The sequence below is a fragment of the Lytechinus pictus genome, chromosome 14 (genome assembly GCF_037042905.1).
Source record: "Lytechinus pictus isolate F3 Inbred chromosome 14, Lp3.0, whole genome shotgun sequence".
NCBI classification, from domain to species: Eukaryota; Metazoa; Echinodermata; class Echinoidea; order Temnopleuroida; family Toxopneustidae; genus Lytechinus; species Lytechinus pictus.
The window spans coordinates 22,597,623-22,623,819 of NC_087258.1; the positions used below are offsets into that span (position 1 = coordinate 22,597,623).

At 37.5% G+C, this 26,197-nt stretch overlaps 1 protein-coding gene across 4 annotated transcripts in view; it reads right to left on the minus strand.

Moving 5' to 3' along the window:
• LOC129276462 (E3 ubiquitin-protein ligase MIB2-like) overlaps positions 1-22,855 on the minus strand; it is a 33,429-nt gene extending 10,574 nt beyond the window's left edge. Inside the window, exons 1-15 of one of the 4 annotated variants that reach the window (XM_064109436.1) lie at positions 22,413-22,855; positions 20,585-20,873; positions 17,727-17,898; positions 16,614-16,720; positions 15,677-15,871; positions 14,044-14,156; positions 13,165-13,272; positions 12,018-12,122; positions 10,754-11,000; positions 8,027-8,167; positions 6,668-6,759; positions 6,115-6,263; positions 4,803-4,959; positions 3,583-3,737; positions 2,098-2,224 (exon numbers count right to left, since the gene is read on the minus strand). In XM_064109436.1, coding sequence (XP_063965506.1) covers positions 2,098-2,224; positions 3,583-3,737; positions 4,803-4,959; positions 6,115-6,263; positions 6,668-6,759; positions 8,027-8,167; positions 10,754-11,000; positions 12,018-12,122; positions 13,165-13,272; positions 14,044-14,156; positions 15,677-15,871; positions 16,614-16,720; positions 17,727-17,898; positions 20,585-20,825 — 2,109 coding nt within the window. In that variant the 5' untranslated portion in view covers positions 20,826-20,873; positions 22,413-22,855. Of the gene's footprint in view, positions 1-2,097; positions 2,225-3,582; positions 3,738-4,802; positions 4,960-6,114; positions 6,264-6,667; positions 6,760-8,026; positions 8,168-10,753; positions 11,001-12,017; positions 12,123-13,164; positions 13,273-14,043; positions 14,157-15,676; positions 15,872-16,613; positions 16,721-17,726; positions 17,899-20,584; positions 20,874-22,398 lie in introns of all 4 variants that reach the window. The other 3 variants (XM_064109438.1, XM_064109439.1, XM_064109440.1) reach the window with 3 other exon arrangements.
• Between the last annotated feature and the right edge of the window lie 3,342 nt (positions 22,856-26,197).

The following is a 26,197-nucleotide window of genomic DNA, read 5'->3' on the forward strand; positions in this document are numbered from 1 at the left end:
GTTGTGGTGATAATGATGATGATAAGTATGGTGATGATGATGATGATGATGGAGGTGATGATGATGATGATGATGATGATGATGATGATGATGATGATGATGATGACGATGACGATGATACTGTTGCTGGTGATGATGGCGGTGGTGATTGTGGTGGTAATGATGATAAGGATGATGATGATAATGATGATGATAAGGATGGTGATGATGATGAAGATGATTATGATGATGATGATGATGGAGCTGATGATGATGATGATGACGATTACAATGATACTATTGCTGGTGATGATGGGGGTGGTGGTTGTGGTGGTAATGATGATAAGGATGATGATGATGATGATGAAGATGATGACGGTCATGACGATTACGATGATACTGTTGCTGGTGATGATGGTGGTGGTGGTTGTGGTGATAATGATGATGATAAGTATGGTGATGATGATGATGATGATGGAGGTGATGGTGATGATGATGATGATGATGATGATGACGATAACGATGATACTGTTGCTGGTGATGATGGCGGTGGTGATTGTGGTGGTAATGATGATGATAAGGATGGTGATGATGATGATGATGATGATAATGGTGATGGTGATGGTGATAATGATGATGATAATGATGGTGACGAGGTTGGTGGTAATCACTGGCGGATCCATGGGGGCACAGCCGGCCCATGCCCATCCTTTTGAGAGGCACAATTTGTAATGTAAAAAAGCCGTTAAAACCGAAGTGTGCCCCCCTCCCTTTTGTTTTAAAAGTGAAGACCTTTTTTTGGGGGTAGAAATGTCCTTTTCCTCAGGAAAATGTGCCCCCCCCCCTTTTGGATAATCCTGGATCCACCCCTGGTGGGAATGATAATGCTGCGGCTGTTGACGACAATAACAATTGATGCTAATTTCTCCTTGTATAATTCCATGAATTTAAATTTGGCTCTTCTCCAAATGAAGCAATTCAACCTCATGTTTAAAAAATCATTTTCATTCCCGCAGAATTTACAACGGGACTAACCCGAGTAAAATAAACCAAATAACCACCATCCACACTCTCCCAGAGCTTTCTGGTTAAGAAAAACTCCCAAATGAAACTACATAAAACTAATATTCCTGTGACAACACTGACTACTTTTATTTGTCTGAAAGCTATACTCTTCCGAATTGTGCTGCATTGTGGGATAATAGCAGTTTGGCTTCAGCTGCCACCATAGGCGGCGGAAGCGTGGGGAACGGGGGGGGTCCTGTCCCCCCTAAATTTGAGGTGGGGGGTTCTGTTGATAACCTTTTTTTTTTTTGCTTATCAAAAAATGTTGTGGTCCCCCCCTAAAAAAAAATTTTTTTTTTTTGTTTTTGTTTTTTTGCTTGTCAAATTTTTTACCTGTGTCCATCCAAAAATTTCAGGTGGACCCCCCCTAAATTTTTTGGCTTCCGCCGCCAATGGCTGCCACCCCTACATGTATCTCTTGATTTGCTCTGTAAATTGTGAAGAGTATACCGTCACAGGTGATAAATGACATCATCGAATTTAAATCAATCTGTTTCGTTGTTTCATGGGAATTATACACAGGCCTACATACATGTAGGGACTTCCTAATACTCATCATATCTTTGTGCTTGTACTGTTTATTATGATATACATGTATGTAAGTTTACAACTTTCAATAAATTAATGTTTTCCTTGTCATTTTCATTATTATTCTTAAATTTGTTTATCATAAAATTGTTATAATTCTCTTAGTGACCTGTACATTCTTTTTGTATTTGATTGAATGTAACAAAAACAATAGTTTGTTCTGTATCCATAAGCTTTCCATATTCCTTTAAAAGGTTGAACCAGCGATGTACTGTAATCAAGTCGAGTCAACTCGGACCAAGTCAGAGTCATTTGGTGTTCGAGTCACAAGTCAGGTCGAGTCATCAGTGGTTCGAGTCGGAAGTCAAGTCAAGTGGAAATGGGGTGAGTATCAAGTCGAGTCAAGTCATTCTTCAGACAAACTAAAGTCAAATTGAGGTCGAGTTGAGTAAAAAATTGGATTCAAGTAGAGTTGAGTCGAGTTTGGTCATTACAACGACTTACCAAGTGAATGATTTCACTTACCAAGTTGATGAGAACACGTGAAACTTCAAGATGATTGTTGACAGCAGCAACATGCAGAGGAGTAAAACCATCATCCTTCTCAATAAGAGCTAGAGACGGGTCCTTAGCAACCATCAGTTTCACCGCCCTAACAACAAAAAGAGGAAAAACAATTGAAATTCAGGTTATCAACATGTTTTTAAAGTGTGTCATTTAACTCACAGAGGTACAAAGCTTTTAATTTCAAATTAGTCTTCTTTTGACCTTCAAATTGGCACCAATCATTAATAATATTCTATTCATTTCCATACTTGGAAAAAAAACTCTTCAACCCATGGAAGTACACAGCTTTCAATAATCGTTTTTATTCTTCAAATTGGCAACAATCATTGATTTTCCATTCATTTTCATACTTTGAAAAATAAAACTCAATCTTTAACTCATAGAGGTACACGGTTTCATAAGTTCAAAATTAGTCTTCTTTTGATCTTCAAATCGGCAAGTCATTTAATTTCTATTTTCACACTTTGAAAAAAACTCTTTAACCCATTGAGATACACAGCTTTCATGAGTTTAAAATTAATATTCTATTGATCCTCAAATTGGCAGTAGTCATTTAATTTGTATTATTTCATACTTTGAAAAAAAAAACTCTTTACTCCAAAGGTACACTGCTTTAATGAGGTCAGAATTAATCTCCTTTTGATCCTCAAATTGGCAAGAGTCTTTTAATTTCTATTCATTTTCATACTTTGAAGAAAAAAAATATGGATAGAATCTTCATTGATAATGAATTAATAAAATCATCTCGGCTTTAGCAGTTCACAAAGTGAAGGTATGGTCAGGAGAGAAATGGGGTTCTGGCATTAAAAAAAAGCCGGATTGGTGGTATTGATTGTACAATGGAATTGTAAAATTTGTAGAAAAAGTTCAATCCAGGTGGGGGCGTCGTGGTCTAGTGGTTATGATGCTTGTCGATTCTAGGCCATAGCTTGTTAACAGCAAGAAATTTACCCACATTGTGCTGCACTCAACCCAGGTGAGGCTAATTGGTACCTGGTAGGAATTTATTCCTTGAAACACAGTGCATGTAACAGCTGCTCTGCTAAAGCCAGGGTAATTATGCTGCATCACTGTAGAGCGCTTAGAGGCTTCTGATAAAAGTAAGTACAGTATTAATAATAATAATAATAATAGCTGGATTTATAAAGCGCTTTTTGCCTGAGGATACAAAGCGCTGCTATTATTACCCCGGCTTTAGCTTGAGCTACCATCACCGGCGCTCAGTGCATGCAAGGAATTAATCCTGCCCGGTACCCATTCACCTCACCTGGGTCGAGTGCAGCACAGTGTGGATGAATTTCTTGCTGAAGGAAAACACGCCGTGGCTAGGATTCGAACCCACGACCCTCTGTTTGAAAGGCAAGAGTCAGAACCACTAGACCATGGCGTGTCCAATAAGTGCTATATACATGTAAGCAAGCATAATTATTATTATTCACTTACTCCAGACAGTTCCTTTTAGCAGCATAATGGAGGGGTGTAAACCCAGCGTTGGTCCTGAGCTTGAGATCAGCCGACTGATGATTGGCAAAGAGCGGCCACATCTTTGTGGCTTTCTGTTTGATTGCCAGGTGGATAGGGAGATAACCATCATTGTCCTGAAAGAAAATAAATATATATATATATATATATATATATATATATTGCATTACCAATGCAATACAACTTCTTTTGAGATATAATTATATTATTTTGAAATATATGCATTATTATACATTTTGGGATATACATGTATGTATTATACAGCACACATAACACAATATGTCTACATACTTTCAAAAAATTGTTTGTAATAAAAATCTGTGTTAACTTAATTGATTTTAATAGCTATTGGATAATCCTAATTAAACATTACCGGTGTAAAACATTTTTTTTTAAGATATACCTATATTTAGTAAATTAATCCAAATATATACATGGTAATTGTAAAGCCATTATGTCTTTTACATCTTCAGATACCTGAAGAAGGCCCAACTAAATGGCCGAAAGCTTGTACTAATAAAAGTTGAAGAAATCCAGGCTACGGCTCTAGCTTCAATGCTTTTTGAGCTTCTTCGCCAATATATTACTCACTGAAGCACCTACGCAATGTTTAGGTCCTTGCTCATCACAATTTTATATATATATATATATTTATATATATATTGGATGGCTCAGAATGGAATACTACTAAGATTTCAAGAGTTTGGGAAAATATTCCACGAATCGCAGATGAGTGAAATATTGGCCCTAACAAATGGAATATTTCTGGTACATGTATTTCATGAAATAATATTTTGATGTTATCAAAATTACATGTATGTAATATTGAAAAAATATTGAATATTCGACGATGGTTTTTATGATTACAGTATGTTTATATATCGCGCTAACCCGATATACCAAAAATATTGTCGATTACGAAAATTTATCGCTAGTTATTGACCATAAGTGCTGCTCTGTACTGCTTCCGAGTTTAAACCTTGGAACTTCATAAGGTTGTACCCAAATGCCTGCTATTTATATCGATGATAGTCTCACTTTCATTTCCTGCTTCCCTGCTCTCAAGGAATTGTAGATCATATAATGAATGTATATCATGAATTTTCAGACAAGGCAATATTTTGCTGGCAATAATCAACCTAACATTTAAATCAAATATCGACCGAAACTACCCACTATACCTGCATATTGACACTGCCGCCATGTTTGACCAGAACCTCCGCACACGAAAGGTGTTCTTTGTGGGCGCAGATATGAAGAGGTGTTCGTCTCTTGCTGTTGGACGTGTTGACGTACGCCTTCCGTTCCAACAAAAACTCTGCCACGGACGGATTATTGCTGAGTGAAAGTTCAAAATATGACATTGATTTCAGTTGTGTTCTACCGGTATATGAATTGAGATCGATCTCAAAAGATGCAATTGATCCAAATCAATCAGAACTTTTGTTGCAACTTAAGAGACAAGGTCCACTTGCACTCCTCGAATCAGTTATATCGGGAGGAGAGACCTGCGGGTCATAGTGATTCAGTTCGCTTGTCACCTCCCAAGCACAGGTGACGCCAAACAAATAATAATAATCAGAAGGTTGTGGATTCAAATCCTACTTCAGGCACTAATTTCCTTCAGCAAGAAATTTACTCACAATTGCTCAACTCAACCCAGGTGAGGTGAATGGGCACCCCCTAGAATTTATTCCTTGAATGATTTTGTGCCTACATGGTGGCTATAGCAGCCGGGGTTTAATAATATGATACCATGCAGAGTATGTGTATAGAAGAGCATATGCATAGATGTTGTGCTATATAAATTACATCATTACCATATTATTTTGGTGTTGTTTTTGTCATTGTTGTTGCTGTTGTTAGTAGTAGTAGTAGAAGTAGTAGTAATAGTATTAGAAGTAGTAGTAGTATTAGAAGTAGTAGTAGTGGTAGTAGTAGTAGTAGTAGTAGTAGTAGTAGTAGTAGTAGTAGTAGTAGTAGTAGTAGTAGTAGTAGTAGTAGTAGTAGTAGTAGAAGTAGCAGTAGTAGTAGTAGAAGTAGTAGTAGTAGTAGTAGTAGCAGTAATAGAAGTAGTAGAAGTAGAAGTAATATCATTACTATTATCATTGCTGTTGCTTTAATTATTATTATCATTATCATTTTAACTATCATTATTTTTATCATCATCATTCATTTATTTTCATTATTATTATCATTATTATTATTCTTATTATCATTATCATCATCATGGGGGCATTGTGGTCTAGTGGTAAGGACTCTCGGCATGTTTTCCTTCAGCAAGAAATTTACCCACATTGTGCTGCACTCAACTGTAGGCAGCGGACTATAGCCGGGGTAATAATAATAATAACACTATTGCAATGCAGAGTTGAGTATATACTGTACATATAGAAATTGCGCAAAATAAATGTACAATTGTTATTATCATCATCATAATCGTCACCATTATAAATTGGATTGTCCTATATGTATGTAATCTCTAGGACTTACCCAATAACTGCAAAGGCAAGGGCAGTATCCCCATCACTATCTTTATGCTCCAGGGAAGCATGAGCGTCTACTAGGAGTTGAACGATGGGTAGGGAGCCCTCATGTGACGCCACCTGAAGAGCTGAGCGTGCCCTGTGTGTGGCACTTGCCTATTCACAATGAGAAAATTATTTTATTACTTCCATTCATTAACAACAAAATACAACCGCATTTTGTAACCAGAAAGTTTGTATCCACATTGGTCTAATAGCATAGGGTATAAATCTCAAATTACATTTACTATTGTGGTATTAGACCTATTGAATATTAGACCAAATGGGTATTGTCTAACTGGAAATTAATTGAAATAGCGAATCAAACCAAATGGAAAATGGACAAAGTGGTAGAGACCAAATGATTAGTCAACCACTGGCTTTTAGACGAGCTGTATTCAAGTAATTGAATCAAGTATTCTGTAAGATTTGTGAAAATCTTTGACTTTCTTGATTTCCTAATCAAAAACTATGTTTTATGAACATCAGAAAAGTATAGATATGAGGTATAGTATGTTTACCAATTTTGGATTCTGCTTCAGGAACTCTTTCACTGCTTCAATGTTTCCTGCCGCAGCAGCTTTGACCATCTGCTTCTCATCTGATTTTGCATCTGCGACAATGAAGAGTCGTTGAATCTCAATAATAAACACTACTGAAACACATTTTCCTGCTAATGGGAGGACTCATGGATAATGTTCTTGTGCCACTTGAGGACTACCTTTTAAGACGTCAATTTCAGTTCTTTAGAATGTCAGTTCCACTCAGCGGCAACTCATGTCGTTCATAATTTACTTCAAGAAAGGATCACCAGTCGTTTGTAAAGTCGCTCGTGACTTACAAACAGCTTCATGAAATACCCACCTGGGGGGTGTTTCACTAAAATTTAAGAATTTAAAAACGACTTAGTCGCACTTAAAGGTCAAGTCCACCCCAGCAAAATGTTGATTTGAATAAATAGAGAAAATCAAACTAGCATAACATTGAAAATTTCATCAAAATCGCATGTAAAATAAGAAAGTTATGGCATTTTAAAGTTTCGCTTATTTTTCACAAAACAGTGATGTGCACAACTCGGTGACATGCAAATGAGTCAGTCGATGATGCCCATCACTCACTATTTCTTTTGTTTTTTTATTGTTTGAATTATACAATATTTCATTTTTTACAGATTTGACCGGAGGGACCGACTTGACTGAACCATATAGTATTATACAATGTTAATTCCACATGTATAGGGAGGAATTAATCACTGTTTCACTTGACAATGAGGAGAAATTTAGAATATTTTATATTTCATATAATAAAATACAAAAGAAATAGTGAGTGGATGACGTCATCTGCCTCCTCATTTGCATACCGACCAGGATGTGCATACAACTGTTTTGTGAAATTAAGCGAAACTTTGAAATGTCATAACTTTCTTATTTCACATCCGATTTTGATGAAATTTTCTATTTTATGCTTGTTGGATTTTTCTCTTTTTATTCAAATAAATTTTTTGTTGGGGTGGACTTGTCCTTTAAATGTCCAGTTGTGTGCTGAATAAAATATTGGTCAAATCATGCTTTATAGATGACGCACACTACTGCGTATTAATCAATAAGATTGCGCATTAAATAATAATGTGCGCGTCATTACTAAGCATGACATTAAGTCGTACATAACTCTATGTGAAACACCCCCCAGGTTCCCAAACAAGTGCAAGACTTGATAAAACATCTTGTCCCAAAAGCTTGTGACAACATAAGGCAGTTGGACAACAATCACAAATTTTGTGCAGTCAATTTAACCTCACCCCACAACTGGATTCAAATAGGGTTGAAACAAAATAAGCCACTCATTTTATCCTAACTTCATAATGAATGAGCTATAATTACCTTGAAGTTTAAGGTTGAGTTCTGACATGGTTGCTCCCTTCAGCTTCTCTTTGATCTTTTCCATTACCCTATGAACTGCTTCTTTGTCGTCTGCACCGGCAGGCTCTGGAATTGGAACCGGTTTGGAACCAACCTTTGGAGCTAGAAGGAGTAATGAACATCATAGTTGATACAAATCTGTTGGGGTTTTTTTCTTCTGCAGCATTATACAAATGATACATTGGTTAGAGTGGGTCAGTAGGAACTGTGTGCACAAGGTAACTTTGGCATGGTCCACGAGGCGCAGCCGAGTGGGTTTAGACCGTAATGCCAAAGTTACCACGTGCACACAGTTCCTACTGACCCACGAAAGAAACCCATGCATCATCTTTTTTATAGAATGGAGAAATTTTATTGAATAAACCACAAAAATTAATGATTTACAGGATGCATGATAATTTCATGCGTCCAGTAAATTGAATTTTCCCAAACGCATGAGTTTTTTACCGGATGCATGAAAATTCTAAAATGTAATGCAGACCCTTTACAACACTGGACAACATCAATTTGTATGCCTTACCTGATAATATGTTGGCACAAAGGCATTTTTATACTCAATGCCAGATACAGCTTTGCATTGACTTAGTCTTTAGGCAGCCTCAGACCCCCAGCAGCTGTGTGTGTATGCCCGGGGGTTCGCCGGGGCCAGTGCATAAGGCTACCGCCTCAGCTGCCGGCTGCCTGGGCCTGCTGCAGCGTCTAACTTAGCTAGCTTGGCTGTGCACAGCCAGCCCAGGGCAGTAGATCGTATATCTGGACTACTCAACTAACCAGCGACAGGCATATTAGCTAATATGACCATTATTTGTACTTACTGACCATTTTGCATCCTTTATTTGATTCCTTCAGCCTCTTGATCGAAAGTTCAAAATTTTGACGTAAATTTTGACAAGCGTAACAATACATGCGCGATGATATCACAATGAATTTTTTGGGCGATATCTTGTTTACAGTGGATATCGTTTTCATTATCGGGATATCGTGCATGCAGCCCAGTAAAAATTCTTGCATAGCTCTCAACCAATCAGATTGCAGGGATATTCTCATCCATTCTATAATACGGCATGATAGATGTACAGTAGGAGGTTCAACTCTTTGTTAAGGAGATGAATCATTCAGGGCAGAGTGGCCAACCTTTAAAAGTAAAAAGCAGTAATCCGGAAGCTCAAAAGTCCTAATTCTGCGATAAAAGTCACAATTTTCATACATGCCAAGCGTTATTATAAATTTCTTAGAAGAGGTAATATAGAAGAGGTGCACAATGCGCATACATGTATATGCCAAGCTTGCCAACCCTACAGGATGGTTGTCAGGAATATTTATCCAGAGTGCTACATAACTTTTGTGGAAACACTATAGCCTGTGGAGGAGCCGTGGTGTAGTGGTTCTGATTCTCGCCTTGTAAACAGAGAGTCGTTTGTCCGAATCCCACCGCTGTCTGGCGTCCTTTGGCAAGGCGTTAATCCACACTTTGCCACTCTCGACCCAGGTGCTACATGGGCACCCAGTAGGATGTGGAAGTCATTGTAGCGCTTGTCCAGTATGTGTGCACCTCACCGGCGACTGACTGGAATACTCCCCAGGGAGTGGAGGAATGACTGCTTGAATCCGATGACCGGGGTAATAATATATCTGTAAAGCGCTCAGACACGTAGTTCCGATGTATTAAGCACTATATAAAAAAGCGGATTATTATTACTATCATTAGCCTGCCTGGTCAGGCAAGTACATTTTGCATCTCGCGATGTATTACTACGTGGGTATTAAATGTGTACATACCTATTCTACCTAAACTTGCTCAAATGCGTAATAATTACTGGTCAAAAGCGTAATGGCGTAATTTGACATGAAAATCGTAAATAATTATGACTTTTTCTTAATAGTTGGCGGCATTTGGGGTGATCTTTATTCTGTAACATCTTCGTCTTTGCATCCATGGATCACAACTTGTGCTTCCACTGATGTGTCAGACAGTATTTCTAACAAATCAATTCCTATATACAAAAGGGCAAAATGGATAGAGTACCCATCACGAGTTTGATCCCAAGCCATGTCACAGCTTTGAACCTTCTTCATCCTAGCCAGGCACTTGACGTATTAGAGTGGAGAAGCCTGATAGTAACGGATTATATGATGTGCGGCTTGCTAGAAGATCAGCTAATAGCTAAAGTGACCACTCTGGGTGAATAAAACATTATCAATCGATGTAATGTTGGATGAACAGCAGGTTGCTGGGACTGAGTTGGCTCAAACTTTGTTAGAATATTTGATGGCTAATGGAAATTCAGGTGAGATATGAAAATGAAGGAATTGGCATTGAAAGGCAAGAAATAAGTGAGAGAGGAGAATAATCTCTCACGAGATAAGGTGACATCCTTGAAAGGACTAGGAAACAAGATGAGATGTGATGACTTGAGAGTCAAAGAGTAGATGAAATGAGGGGTTCTGGGGGGAGCGTTTCATCAATATTTTCATCTGACAAGTTGTCGGATTGTCAGATCTGACAACTTTCCTTGAATCTTATTGGCTGAGAAGCAAAGTTACTTTGGTAACTGTCTGATAAAATGGGACTTGTCGGATAAAACTTCTGACAAGTCCTTCCATGAAACGCTCCCCTTGGCAGCTTGACTGTCATCTCGAAAATGACAGTGATGAAATAAGAAGAAAATAAGTACAGTATTTCCTTGCCATTTGAGATGATCTCATATTCTTCATCAATCTTCTTCTCTTCATCCTTCACCTCCTCCTCCCCCTCCTCTTCCTGCTCCTCCACCTCCGGCTCCTCCTCAAGCCCCTCGTCATCTCCGTCTCGTTTTGGAAGGAGGGTCAAGGCAACGTGGTGGTACCTCACAGATTGACCTCTGACCTTAACTTTCACACAGCCGTTGCTGTCTTCCATTTCCACAACTCTGCCTTCCTCTCCCGCCATTTTGCTCTGCAAGGACAAAAATGACACAACGTCAATATTGAAACAGCATAACCGAGGCCATCTATAGAAAATGGAGAATTTGTATCCTTATGGTACAGGATAAGGCCAGCCCCCCCCCCCCCCCTCTCCCTCGACAAGAATAACTAAACTAAGTAGCTGAAGTTTTGTTCAGTAAGCAGCAAATAAGACAAAACACTAAATTGTAATGTGAACCATGGATTCATTTATCAGCCATCACAAGAATTATGTTCGTATATTTTCTTTCTTCGTTTTTCGGCTGAATTCAAATATTCAGGACCTGGCAATATCAAATGAAAAGCAGGAGTGGTGTAATTTTTACAATGATAAACATTGCGAGAGCGAAGAGCGAAGTTGGCACTGTCCGTAAAGCGTTGCCCGTCGAACCAAAGATCATGCGTTCGAGTCTACCCCGGGCAGATGACTGAAGCCAGTGCGTTGTGTGTAAACGTCTCTCCCCTGTTCCATAGATGCAGGCTATGTTACAGTGAAAAACACTCCGTCCTATATATAGGATGTTAAATGAAGGCCCCGTGTAGAGGAGAGTCACCACCTCTGCACGTTAAGAACCCACTGCACTATTCGTATAAGAGTAGGGGGAAACCCCGGTGTAGTGGTCCACCTGCACTCCCCCAATGAGTGATATCGGGTGGAGAGACCTGCTGCGGGTCACAGTGATTCAGCTCGCTTTAAACCTCCCAGGCACAGGTGACGACAAACAAATAATAATAATCATAATAATAATAATTGCAAAGTACTCAAGCATATCTACAATTAGGGGGATATCATCCCCCTAATTAAATGCAAACACACAATTCAATTTTAAAACTAGAATTTTCTGTAGCTTTACAAGTTTCCTACGTGTACACACTCAATTCAATAAGATTATTCATTTCCGTTTTTATTCCATAAAGACATTTTCTGTGAACGATGTCCTTTCGAGGACCATTTCTTTACACTTGGCCTTTACGGAAACTCAAAGTACAGGCAAGAAATTTAACTCACCAATTCAATGCTCTCATTAATCTTCTTGATTTTGCGATGTAAATCTTCAATCATATCCATGTTTGCAGTGATCCTGACTCGATCTCCAATTTTATAAGTGATCACCTGTTCAAGCATCGCAAAGAAAATAAAATAAAAACCTTATTTCTGCATCATATTTACACTTGCAAGTTTGAGATATGGCAAAGCAGCATTGGGGGACCCTTTAATTTTTCAAACATTACTTTAAAACATTTTCAATTTCAAAGTAAATACTTCACATATTTACATTATATATATATATATAACATTATCAAAATTCCTAGAATTAAAAGGCCTAATGGTAAAGACACAAAATGATACAAAACTGTCAATAATGAGCTCATATGTATTTAAGGGCTACCCAAACAAAGAGTGGATTTGAATAAAAAGTATTAAAAAATAACTTTTGTGAAATCTAGGCAAATATTATAAACGCCACAATTCTTGCATATTTTACATCTGATTTGAAATTTTCATTTCGATACGACTCTTTTCATCAACTTTTTGCTGGGGTGGATTGCCCTTTAAAAATGTGGTTCCCATGGTCTAGAACTTTTTAAGCCAAAAAAGAATAAAGTACCACTTTTGCCTGAAAAGAAAAATGCCTTTATATATAATAATGGTCGATATAACAATGCACCATGTCTGTCAAAGATAATCATAATCAAGACTTGATTTATTTCAATTCAAACATAATACAAATTAACATGAATTAGATTAATATTAACTGATGAAAATTATTAAGATAAAATAGATGGCGATTGTTGTGGAGAGAGGAAACAAGAAAGGCAGAGAGAGAGACTGAGAGAAAGGGGAAAAAAAGGGTTTGTTACAATATGATTGTGGGCATACAGAAAAGATATGGAGGCCGTTTCATAAAGCTGTTCGTAAGTTAAGAGCAACTTTAAGAACGACTGGTGAACCTTTCTTACGCGCTAAATAATCACCATTGAACATTTTATACCACAAGAAAGGATTACCAGTCGTTCTTAAAGTCGCTCTTAACTTACGAACAGCTTTATGAAACATCCACCACAGAAGTGAGATTATCCAACGAAAAATGATAAAGACAATGATTTAGATTTATCACAACATTCCAGGCATTTCCTAATTTTTGATACGTTACCTTTTTTAGGGTAAAAGGTGGCATCGTCCATTTGGTCTGGTCATCATAGATCACCTCCACCCACCCTCGCTGGTCAACAGCCTCCACACCTCCAGGTCTTCCCATTTTCTAGATCGAAAGACAATCAAATGGAGAGGATATTGAACTTTGAACCTTTAAATATTGTATTCTATCAATCTCCTTAATAACTTGTGAAGTGCATATTTTCCTTATAATTTCATTTTGTATATTGGATTTTCTTAATGTACCATTAGTTTTATCATTATTACATTGTTTTATGCTAGATGTGCAATTGTTATAGCTTTGTAAATACATACATTTCAGCTTTTTAGCTGCAGTATGTGTATGATTGTTTTACTGGAAATAAATAAACCATGAAATGAAATGAATGAATGGTGGTCCCACCTTCATCTTTCAAACAATGGGTTGTTGGTTCAAGACAAAACCATGGTTTGTTTTCCTTTAGCAATAGAAATTTGGTTCTCTGACATTCATTCCGGCGACAATTGCTCCACTCTAAATTCCACACACTAATCAAATGACCAACTTCAAACTTGGGTTTAACACAATATCCTATCCTAAACATACATGTAATGTAAAACCTTAGTGCAACCCTAACCCTACATCTTAAACGAAATTACAAAAGCCCGGGGCAATTGTCGGATGAGCAAATGTGGTGTCACCAGAAATTCTTCCACATCGTGCTCCATTCAACCCACGTGAGATGAATTATGGGTATCTACATGTATAAACAGAACGTGCCAAGCTGGCGTAATACATGTACATGTAGGGCTATATATTGCACCTTTGAACAGGCAGCTAGTCCAATGGTGCCAGTTAAATGCTAGATATATTATGGAAAATGGTTGGGAAGTATACCTCTACCACGCTATTGTCCCAGTTCTCTCCCGTTTCTTCTTGAAAAATGCTGAGCATCTCCGTATCCATGGCAACCATCACCTTTTCTCCCTTCCTCCATGATTCCAATTCTCCTAGCGATTGAAAAAGTGTAGGAATGAGATGTTAATAAGATATCCTTTTGCTCATCTTTATCGTCCAATTAGCAACATCATTATTGCTATTATATTATCATCATCATCACAATCATCGTCCTTATTAACTTTATCATCATCATCACCTTCATCACAATCATCATCATCAACCACATTCCATCACCATCATCATCATCATCATCATCATCATAATCAAACATCAACATCATCATCATCATCATCATCATCATCACCATCATCATCACCATCATCATCATCGTCACCATCATAATCATCCTCATCACAATCATCATCATCAGTATTTTCATCATCATCATCACTATTAGTACCAACACCAATTCAATATTATCCTACTCCATATCACCATCAGCAACAGCAACAACTTCATCAACATCACAATCATCATCATCATCACCATCATTATCATCATCATCATAAACCGCATCAAAATCATCATCACTGTCATCATCATCAGCATCATCATAATAATCTTCATCATCGACATCACCATCATCATCATTGTAGCCATCATCAACATCATCATCTATCATTAGCTTCTTGAACATCATCATCACCACCATCATCATATCATCAACAATATCATCATCGGCAACATCATAATCAACGCCATCATCACTAGCATCATAAATCATCAACATCACCATAATAAACAACATCATGATCATGATCATCAACAGCATTATCAGTACCATCATCATAAACAAATTCATCACAATTATTACCATCATAATCATCAGTATTTTCATCAACAGCATTATTTCAGCATCAATTATATAATCATAGTCGTTATCATCACTGTCACTACTAATCCTTCTTCTCTAACTCACCATCATGATCATCATCATCATCACCATGGATCATCACCACCACCATCACCACCATCACCACCATCACCACCACCATCACCACCACCACCACCATCATCACCACCACCATCACCACCACCATCACCACCATCATCATCATCATCATCACCACCATCACCACCACCATCACCACCATCACCACCACCATCACCATCACCACCATCACCACCACCATCACCACCACCACCACCACCATCACCACCACCATCACCACCATCACCACCACCATCACCACCATCACCACCACCATCACCACCACCATCACCACCACCATCACCACCATCATCATCATCATCATCACCATCACCACCATCACCACCACCATCACCACCATCACCACCATCATCATCATCATCAACATCATCACCACCATCACCACCATCACCACCACCATCACCACCATCACCACCACCATCACCACCATCATCATCATCATCATCATCATCATCACCACCACCATCACCACCACCATCACCACCATCATCATCATCAACATCATCACCACCACCACCACCATCACCACCACCATCACCACCACCATCACCACCATCATCATCATCATCATCAACATCATCATCACCATCATCAACATCATCATCTTATGTTCTTTACCTATTAGTGGGAGATGACCCTCATAGTAATCATGTCCTTCTGAAGACTGAATAGCTTTGATCTCAACCTTTCCATTGTGTCCCACTCGGTATTTAAATGTAGCATCGTCATTCCACTGGACAGAGGCACCACAATTCTTGAAGCATATCGACCAATCGCAGACATCCGTCACAGTACCCACACTTTTACGCCCAGCTAATGAGACCAAAAGGATTTATTTTCCTACATTTACTTTACTAATACAGTACAGTATTATCAATTGTCATTGAAAAAACTGATGAGGAAGAGGTGGAGAACAAGGAGAGGAAGCAGAAAGAAGGAGAGAAGGAGAGGAGGAGGAAAAAGAAGGACAAATGGGTAACAAATTAAGAACTGTATCATCAATTGTCATTGAAAAAACTGATGAGGAAGAGGTGAAGAACAAGAAGAGGAAGTAGAAAGAAGAAGGATGGGATGAGGAAAAAGGAGGTAAAACGGGTAACAAATTAAGAACTGCATATATGAACAAAGAAGAAAGAAACAAGGACAGAAGAACAGTTAGCATGGAAAGAAAAGAAAGGAAATTTCTTTACAAAAGTACAATTGCCATGACCACATCTGCATTTCATACGTACAACCACTGGTATGCAAATGGGGGACTTGGGGGGGACATGGAGCCCCCCCCCAAAAAAAAAAAAAAAACAATAATAATAATAATAATCACAACCAAGAAAAAAGGAAAAAAGAAAGGGGTGAAATATGATATTATTTCTGAATACTACATGCATGTCAAATCTATCACAAAATTAGTTTATCATATCAAAAGATAGAATTGGTCACAGTTTTTGCTCGCTTGCTCTCCTCGCTTGCAACTTTTAAAAAAATCTTGTCTGGCCCCCTTAAAATTTTGGCTCATTTCACAACTGTGCACAACATGGTGGATTACTATAATACAAACCATCTTCGTTGCCTGACGACCAGTCCGGACCTCTGGACACCTTAGCACCCACAAATATACCATGAGAGGTCACATGATTACTTGCGTCTCTCGCTTTGACCACGACACTGGAATATCAAACAAAGAATGAGAAATAGACATGACTTAATGGGGAAAACAATCTCAAGATTCAGGGATTAAGGTATTTAAAAGGGCACTGATATCAGAATATAACAGTGGTGATAAAGACCCCACCAGAAACTGAATATATAGTGTTAAAGTTTTACCATGTTTTAGATACATTTAAATGTGAAGTCAGGGGTAAGATATTACATTCAATAAAGTTTGTTTCTCTGGGCTCGCCGAACATTGTGGTGCTGTTGTCTCCATTCAACACTCAGCATGAAGGAGTGCACTTTCTGGTGGGGTTCACTAACTTTTTACCACCACTGCGAATCTCCTGTCATAGACTTACTGTATATACATTAGGACAGCCTTGATGTCTATGAGACACCTATTTGCAGTGACATCTCAGAAATAAAATGATATCTGAAAGTGTTGGAGAAATTTGGAACCAGTCTCCAAACAGTCCCAAAGACATAAAACATTAAAGTTTCTTGCAACGACTCATATTTTATAGGAAATATTTCAGTGATGTCTCTGCAACAACCAAAATACTTAGAACTTTAGCTTGTAGCCCAGTGGATTACCGGTAGTCTCCTGACTTTGAAACAGAGGGTTGTGGGTTCAAATCCCAGCCATGGTCCTTCAGCAAGAAATTAATTTATCCATATTGTGCTGCACTTGACCCAGGTGAAATAAATGGGCACCTAGTAGGAATTAATTCCCTGATCGGGGTAGTACATGTAATAATATCCTTTTCATTTTCATTATTATCAAAATCCAGAGTTGCAAAGTGCAAACTGGTCACGAACAAGCATCAAGCAAAGTGAAACGCCCAGTATAACTAAGCTTTATCTTTAGATCGAAAAGTGCAAAAAATATATGACCAGTTACGTAGACTAAATTAAACAAATAACAATGGGGATGCATTTTCAAAGAGGTCCCTATTACAGTGCACAACAATAACAAAACAAAACCCCCAAAACAAATAAATAAATAGCAACTTCCTACCCAGGGTCATGAGGCCCGTATATGCGTAAGAACTCATGCGATGTATCATGCGAGTCCGACATGTAACACTCGGTGCAGAGGTCACAGTGCACGCATTCGGTACACCTCCAGCGAATTCCGGCAATATTATCCGAGGCACACCCAATACAACGAACAAACTTGTGAAGTACACCTGAAATGGAAATAAAAAGGAATTTATCAGAAGTATGAAGTGTTTTAAGCATTCGTGGGGCAGAGCTCAGGGTGCATTTCCCTTTCATAAACCCAATTATGCGGATAATATCCGCATAAGTTGGTCGTAAAATCGGAGCGGGACCAGAGTTATCCGCATTATTTCGATGCTGCAATTATCCGCATAATAGCGGCATCGGGACCAGATTTTGACTTTGAGAACGCATTTCCAAAGTAATGCGGATAATTGCCATGGTGCGGTCACAAGGTCACCCTTTTTCAACACAACCCAATTGGAGTGAGTGTGTGCAGTTGCCATGACAATTATCCGCCTTTTTCAGGTCGGGCGCTCGTAAAAAATAGTGCGGATTATTTTCGGAGTTTGTGAATGCAATTTTTATTGAATTGTCCGCATTACTCTTAGGCGGATAATTGGAGGATGGGTTTATGAAAGGGGTATTAGTCATCTGAAAAAATATATAGGACAACTTTTCTTTGTTTATAATGATTGGCTGAGAATTAAGCACTGTCACTATGGAAACTGTCGGATAAAACCAACTTTGCTTGACAAAACATTTTGAAAGTCCTTTTAGAAACAACCCCTTTATTCTAACCATCATGTAGGGTGGTAAACAGTTAGGCCTGTATTGGGACATAATGTTTTTACTTAAAGGTCAAATGTCAAATGTTGATTCTAATCAATAGAGAAAAATCAGACAAGCATAATGCTGAAAATTACATCAAAATCGGATGTAATATAGGAAAGTTATGACATTTTAAAGTTTCGCTTATTTTTCACAAAATAGTTATGTGCATAATTAGTCACATGCAAATGACAGACTCGATGATGTCCCTCACTCACTATTTCTTTAGTTTTTTATTGTTTGAATTAGACAATATTTCAATTTTTACAGATTTGACAATAAGGACCAACCTGACTGACCTATAAAATGTTAAACAATGGTAATTCAACAGTTTTAGGGAGAAATAAACTTTGTTTCACAGGACAATGAGTAGAAAATCAGAATTTCTCATATTTCATGTAATAAAATACGAAAGTGAGTGATATCATCAGTTCCTCATTTGCATACCGACCAGGATGTGCATATAACTATCTTGTGAAATTAAGCAAAATTTTAAAATGTCATAACTTTCTTATTTTACATCCGATTTTGATGAAATTTTCAGTGTTATGCCTGTTGGATTTTTATCTTTTTATTCAAATATACTTTTTGTTTGGTTTGACTTGTCCTTTAATAATTCTGGTCTAACGTGTGGTTTAACAATGGAAAGCCATTTGTGGCACAAGGCTCTCTCACAGAAGAGCTTGAATTTATCAAAGTTAAAAAAAACTAAATAATTTTCTTCACCATTAGGGCAACAACACAATAAATTCAATAGTCTAAGCAAAATTCTTAAAGTTTTGGCTACTAGACCAGCTGGACTTCAGAATAGGCCTACCTACCTTTGTATATAACTTTTATAGTTAATTTTTAAACATAGTGATATTAAGGTAGTGAGATGAAAGAGGGCTGGTTCTACAAATGGTATGTAAACCAATTACATGGATGAATGAATTACAGAATGAGTGAATGTGCATCAAAGAGTATGGATAAATTAAAGAGAAATTCCAGTAGTTGCAGTAAACACTGATTTCATGAGAAAGTCTGTAAAACCAGGCTTAATTGTCAGTATATCATCGAGGATCTAGATCTGGTACAGTTACATAAACTGAACTTTGTGAAATCTTGAAATCTACGCTGAATAATGTTCAGACTGAACTTCCCCAACACAGATAAGCGCACGTGGGACAGTGTATAATTATTGCTTTGAGCGTCGGGCCCGACGCTCTACCCGAATCCTGTGCTTATTTGCTGATTTCTCAGCAATTACACAATTTCTTCCAGAATCCTTTGGCACATGCGTTTTATTCATACAAACAGACACTTTGGTGGTCATTTCATTGGATTCTGTACGAACTCATTTTGATATCGTTACCAAAACTAGCATTTACCTTTAACATAGAATCATAAATAATCAAAATAAGGAATGATTGAATAAAAATATCAATGGATAAATAATCAAAAATAAAGATTTTTAAACCAATCAAATTTTTAGATCAATCAAATAATCAACGATTACAATAAATGAATTCATAAAGCATTAATTAACAGAATAAATACTATAAACCTAAATAAACAAATTACATAACAATTCATTGACAACTACATGTAATCCATTGAAACCAATGAATAATTACTCCAAAGTATTATTTTTCTTCCAAGTGTAGCACAGACCTCTAGGTAGTTTTGCACTTTTATGCAGTGCAAGACCTCATTGATCATACAGGCGCGGATCCAGGGGGGATATGCCCCCCCCCCTTGAGAAGCAAAATTGAAAATTTTTAATGTAAAAACGCCATGAAAACAGAGGGTTTTTTTGTTTTGTTTTTTGCTTGTCAAATTTTTTCGGGTACGAAAAACCCATAATTTGTGGTTGAAAATCTTTTTTTTTTTTTTTTTTTTTTGCTTGTCAAATATTTTCGAGGACGAAATATCCTTAATTTCCTCCAAAAAATTTGCCCCCCCCCCCTTTGGAAAATCCTGGATCCGCCCCTGCGATCATACAATTAATGGCTATGCAATTTTGAGGGGCAAAGTGTGAATTTTTCAACAAAATGATCTTACCTATAGTTGAATTATCATACAATCTAAGATCATGCTTCTGCTCATAACCGACACGGTAGTTTGCTTTTTTGCCGGAATCCCAAGTGACCTTCACCACCCTTGGTGCTTCATCGCCGTTATCGTTCTCAGGATCGTTTGGGATCACGTTTGCGATTGTCCCAAGATGGCGCTCTCCGCCGTCTTGATTGCCCCACGTCCAGTCGGGTCCCCGGATCACGCGTGTTCCAATGATCCGTGACATGTTCTTTACTGCACAGATTCCGATTATCTTCTGTCGGGTCAATGCCTACTGGATATATGGAAAGAAAGTTGAGATCACGGTTGGGCTCAAGTACAAGGTAATTATCAATTACGTAGTAAATTACATGTTTTTTTAGTAACTGTAATTGAAGTTTGAAAGGGAAAGCAATTGCAAATTGTAATTGAAGAAATGCAGTTGACTTCAATTACCGTCAATTACTTTTAATTACATTCAATTACTTTACAATAAACTTACTTAATTTATTATTTAATTTTGTGACCCCTTTCATGTCAACTGCTTCAGCATCAAAGAAAGTAACAGGCAGAATCAATGCTCTTTAACCTAAACGTTTATCTTGTCAGTTTCTCTGTAACTTAGAATTAAGTTGAAATAGGGGGTACTATGTACAGATTAAAAATTGGTTTCATTTATGACTTTTCTAGAAAGTAATTGAAATCGTATTTTGTAATTGACAAAAGTAATTGGTACTTGTAATTTTAAAAAAAGTGTAATTCAATTGAAAATTGTAATTGAACATTTCTTCAATTATGTAATTGTAATTGTAATTGAAGAAAGTAATTGAGCCCAACCCTGGTTGAGATGCATCTTTTTCCTTGTATTATAGTTTTTAGTTTTGTCCTTCAACTGCACTAAATGTCTAGTGTTTTTGTGCTTGCAACCTAACACAATCTAGTAATATTATACTCTCCAAAGAAGACTGTACTCAACAGAAGAAGAAAGCACTGATGAGCGAAGGTCTACAGAACAATTGAGCAGAATCACTTGTCTATTTTGAGGATTTATTGATAAAATTTTGAGGATTTATTGAGGATTTATTTTGAGGATTTTGAGGATTTATTGATAAAATTTGTCATTTCTCGACCATCTCCATCACATCATGGACAGAGGTAAAGTGGAGCCAATATGGTTCAGCGGAAAAAAAACATGATACAAGACTGAAGCTCTTGATCTATAGAATTATTTGACTCTACTTTTTTATTTTACTTTTGACACATAACATTCACATACAACTTTAAACAAAAAATATTCTCTATAGATATTTACCAACTGGTATCCAAAAAAAGCAAAATACAGTCAATTTTCACTGGATATTGCCCATATTGTTTGGGTTTTTTTTCATTCCATGTACATCATTAAAAAGAAAACATGAAACAACTCCATCCCAGGAAAAGTTGAATCGAATCAAAATGAGAAAATTGAAAAAAGCATAACATAACACTGAAGATTTCATTAAAAACTCTGATGTTAAGTTATGTTGTGATGTGAAATTTCACAATTTTGCATAATTTTCCCTATAAAATTAGAAAATACATAGAATAGCGATAAATGAGAGAGAATATTCAGTTCCCTCATTTGCATACCCATCAGATGTTCATAATATTTTGTGAAATAAAATCAAACTTTGAAATATATAATATAACTTTCTTATTTTACATTCGATTTTGATCCTTTTTTTATCCTTTTTTTTTCCAGAAATTGAACAGAAAGACTGAAAATGTAAAATAAATTCAGTCTATTTCTTGTTCAAAGCCAAAGGTCCCTCAATACTGACCTCGATCAACTAACCTGGTTTAGTCAACGATGAAACCAGCAGTGTCAATTTCATAGCAATGCACAGCACAGGCCTGCAAAAATGCACTTGCTGCATGCAGTCATGGTCAGCGGCTAGCTACGAGAAACGGTAAATCAGGCCAGGCCGGGCGGCGAGGCGGGAAAAGAGCCGAGCAGCGTGCGTGGTGGGAGCGAGGGAAACAAAAGTACAGTAATCGGCAAGTCAGTATTTCGTCAGTGAAGACCAGCGCCGTGCAGGGCCGGGTGGAAAATTGAACTTGAAGTAATTCCAAACTGAAATAACGGAGGCTTGCTTTCCAGATTAACCACTTGGCATTTATAAGATTCACAAGCGATTTGAAAAAAGTCGTAGAATTAAAAGAATGTGCCCAATGGCAGTTGTGGCTTTATAAACTCAGTGTTCGCGTGTATAATTAAATCTATGGGCAATTAAACGCGCGCGTATGGACGTGGAGAAAGTACGGGGATTCCCCAATCTTTCATGACGTCATAACAAAACCAGGGGATTCCCCGGACAATTGTAACAAACTCGACCTCGATGTAAACACTGTAGTTAATCTTTTGTTTGGTGACTTTGGTCAAGGATCTCCTTGGTTTTGAAATCGCAGGCGTATTATACATCCATGCAATTGTTAGTGAGACCAAAGACAAGTGGCGTACACTACAGATGGGGAGACTTTTTTATGACCATGATTATTTTCATAATATGTCAACATCACTAAATTGGATTTTTGTAATAAAAAATTCGCTCGCAACTCTTTACAAATTTTGCCCTATCTGCTAAATCCGGTCCCCTCAAATTTTTGGAGTCATTACATCTCACTAATTACGATCCCTGTATATCAATCTCAAGTTCTTGACGCTCTACACACCATTTCCAGATTCGGAGGAAGTGAAGTGAATCGTGAATATTTCCTCTTTTCTTTTTGAAGGAGTTTCTGCATTTTATTCATAAATCAATAACAAATTAGCATGTTCACATAACAACAAAGATATAAATGAATACATTATAAATGTGACAAACGAATAGATAAATAATACTGACAAAGACTGATAACTGAATTATACATAAATCATGTGATACAGTAAGTTTCAGTAAAAAAAAATATACATGGGGCCAGCTATTTTAAGCACAAAGATGCTTGAGGTAATAGCAGCCAGGAGAGGGGGCTACATATATAAAATTTAGTTAGTATTTGTGATTTTAAGCCGAACTCGTTTTCATCTTTATTATTTGTCACATCCAATATGATGAAAGTTTCAGGATGCTTGTTTGAGGAATATGCTCTATTAGTATTCTTTAATGGCCTCTGTTAGGGTTGACTTGGCCTAAATATTCTTGTCTCGAATTCCCCCCCCCCTTTATCTCCCCCCTCCCTCCCCCTCTGTCTCTCTCTCTCTCTCTCTCTCTCCCTACCCCTTTCTCTCTCTCTCTCCCTCTCTCTCTTTAACCCCCCCCCCCCCTCTCATTACCCAGAATTTTACTTAGAGCATAATGTTGCACAGGCTCGTAGCCAGGGGGGGCGGTGGGGGCGGTCGCCCCCAAAACGCCCCCGAAAAGAAAAAAAAAGAAAAAGCGGAGAGAGAGAGGGGAAGAAGGGTATAGCTTTATCGTTTTTTCTTTTTCTTTTTTTTTCAAAAGAATAATTAAGAACCTATAAACGAGGTGTTGTTTTCTCTCTTCAAACAAAATTTTGCTTCCGCGCTCCGCGCGGGAAAAAAAATCTGAAATGCCTTTCCTCTTTGTTTCCTACACGTTCCCTCCCCCCCCCCCCCCCCCCCGACCAAAGGACTCGTATATTCTTGCCAGGAATCATAAAGTATACATGGGTGAAAAGAATATGAAATTTTTTTTTTTTCAATCGCATTGACACAAAATTTCGGCTCTTCTGTTCGGAGCGGGTAGGGTATACATTATTGTCACTCTCCGAGTCCCCAATGCTATTTCTTCCACTTTTCAGCAAACAATTTTTGGCAAAGTATCTGCTCAAATGGGGTGGCATTCCCGTGCTATATGAAAAAGTATTCACGATGAAACTTAAGTTTATTCTATATTGCTGCATATCCACCTCCCGTTTCGTTTTGCACCATTAATTTCAAATTTTGAACGTCACAAAAATTTCTTACTCAAACAAAAGGAAGCGCTTAATACGAGCGAAATTACACAATTCTTTTTCTTACAAAATAAATCACAGAGGATTCCGCGATTCGCGTGCATAGGAATGGAAAAGTTCCTCTTCTAGCATCATTCCTTTCACAATTTGAGCTCTTTTTTTGTAAAAGAATTCTATGATCTAAGAAATATCAAAATTAGAGCAGATTAAGGTTTCAGAGAAATTTCGAAAATTTAGAGCTTCATCGTCATTCGCGGGAAGGAATATACTCGTCTTCTACTCTGTTTTGCGAGTTAAAGAATTTAATGTTTTGTTTTTGCAAACAAATCTGATGTGACCAAAATAGACATTTTATACCAATTCTGTTCTCAATTTTTATCAAACGTTTTAGCGTCCGCGCTTTGCGCGGTAAGAGAAATTATTTCAAATTCCTCAATCTTTTCCCTTTTTTGTTGCGCTCATAATTTCTTTCGAAAACAAGATTTTTAATCACAGTAAATCAATTTGATTCCAGTTGATAAGGGTAATAGAGACGCAAGAGACGTAGCTTCTTTTGATTTGAATTTGATGAGACTCCCCCCTCCCTGCACCCTTCCCCCTAGGGAGCGCGCTTCGCGCTCTCTGTAAATATTGGCACGCTTCGCGTGCATTTACCGCCCCCTCCAAAATCAAATCCTGGCTACGCGGTTGATGCTGCATGGGTGAATTAATGATAGTTGTTATTATCCTGGGGGCTTAACTGTAAATAAGCAGATTAGCTATTGACTTTCAATGAAAAAATGACTTAGCCACCCCCCCTGATTATTATCTTCATGTATTCCTTTACGTATATTTCAATAATCTTTCTATCCTAACTTTTTGAGGGGTCCACATTTTACAAGCTTTGCTTTTCAGTGGACCCCTCCATTCTTCTCATGATATATAATAATTGATTTAATTATATTTAATTATATTTATTTAAATTTGACATGCATGTTAATTTATATTTGAATCACTTATTGAATATGTATATCATTTACTCAATGTTGAATTTTGTTCATGCTTTTATTTAAATTGAATTAATTTATCTTGTAATTATTTGTATTATGTTGAAGAATGAAAAATAAATTGAATTGAATTGAAATTGAATTGAATTGAATTATTCCGGCAAAAAAAATGCAAGAAAAAGGATGAGTGTCGAATTGAATGTAGAGGGCAACCCACCATTTTGATGGGTTTGAGTTCGATTTGCTTCAGTCTCAAACGATTTTCCACTACACCACGGCTCACCCCGACAGAAAACAAAATGATTTAAGGAAATAATGCAGACGTTCAAATTAATATTGCACCAGCGAAATTATGGTGTAATCATTTTACGTATTGACTCAACATGCTCAAGAGAGGGCGATTAACATCCTATTCGATGGCAAAGTGCAATAGAACTTTTATCAGCTCCCCTCTTCTTTACGAGGACGATCTATCTTCTACCCCCCCCCCCCCCCATTTTCCAAGTAGGGGGTTTGACCGAGTAATTTGACAAGCAAAAAAAAGGGTTTCCCTATAAAATGAAAGTAATTTGGGGTTCATTTGGCTACAAAAGGCAGTCATTTTACTTGGCAGTCCAAAGGGGGGTTAAACCCCTTAATCCCTACTCCTGGGGGGGGGGGCACTTACATTGACGAGTGG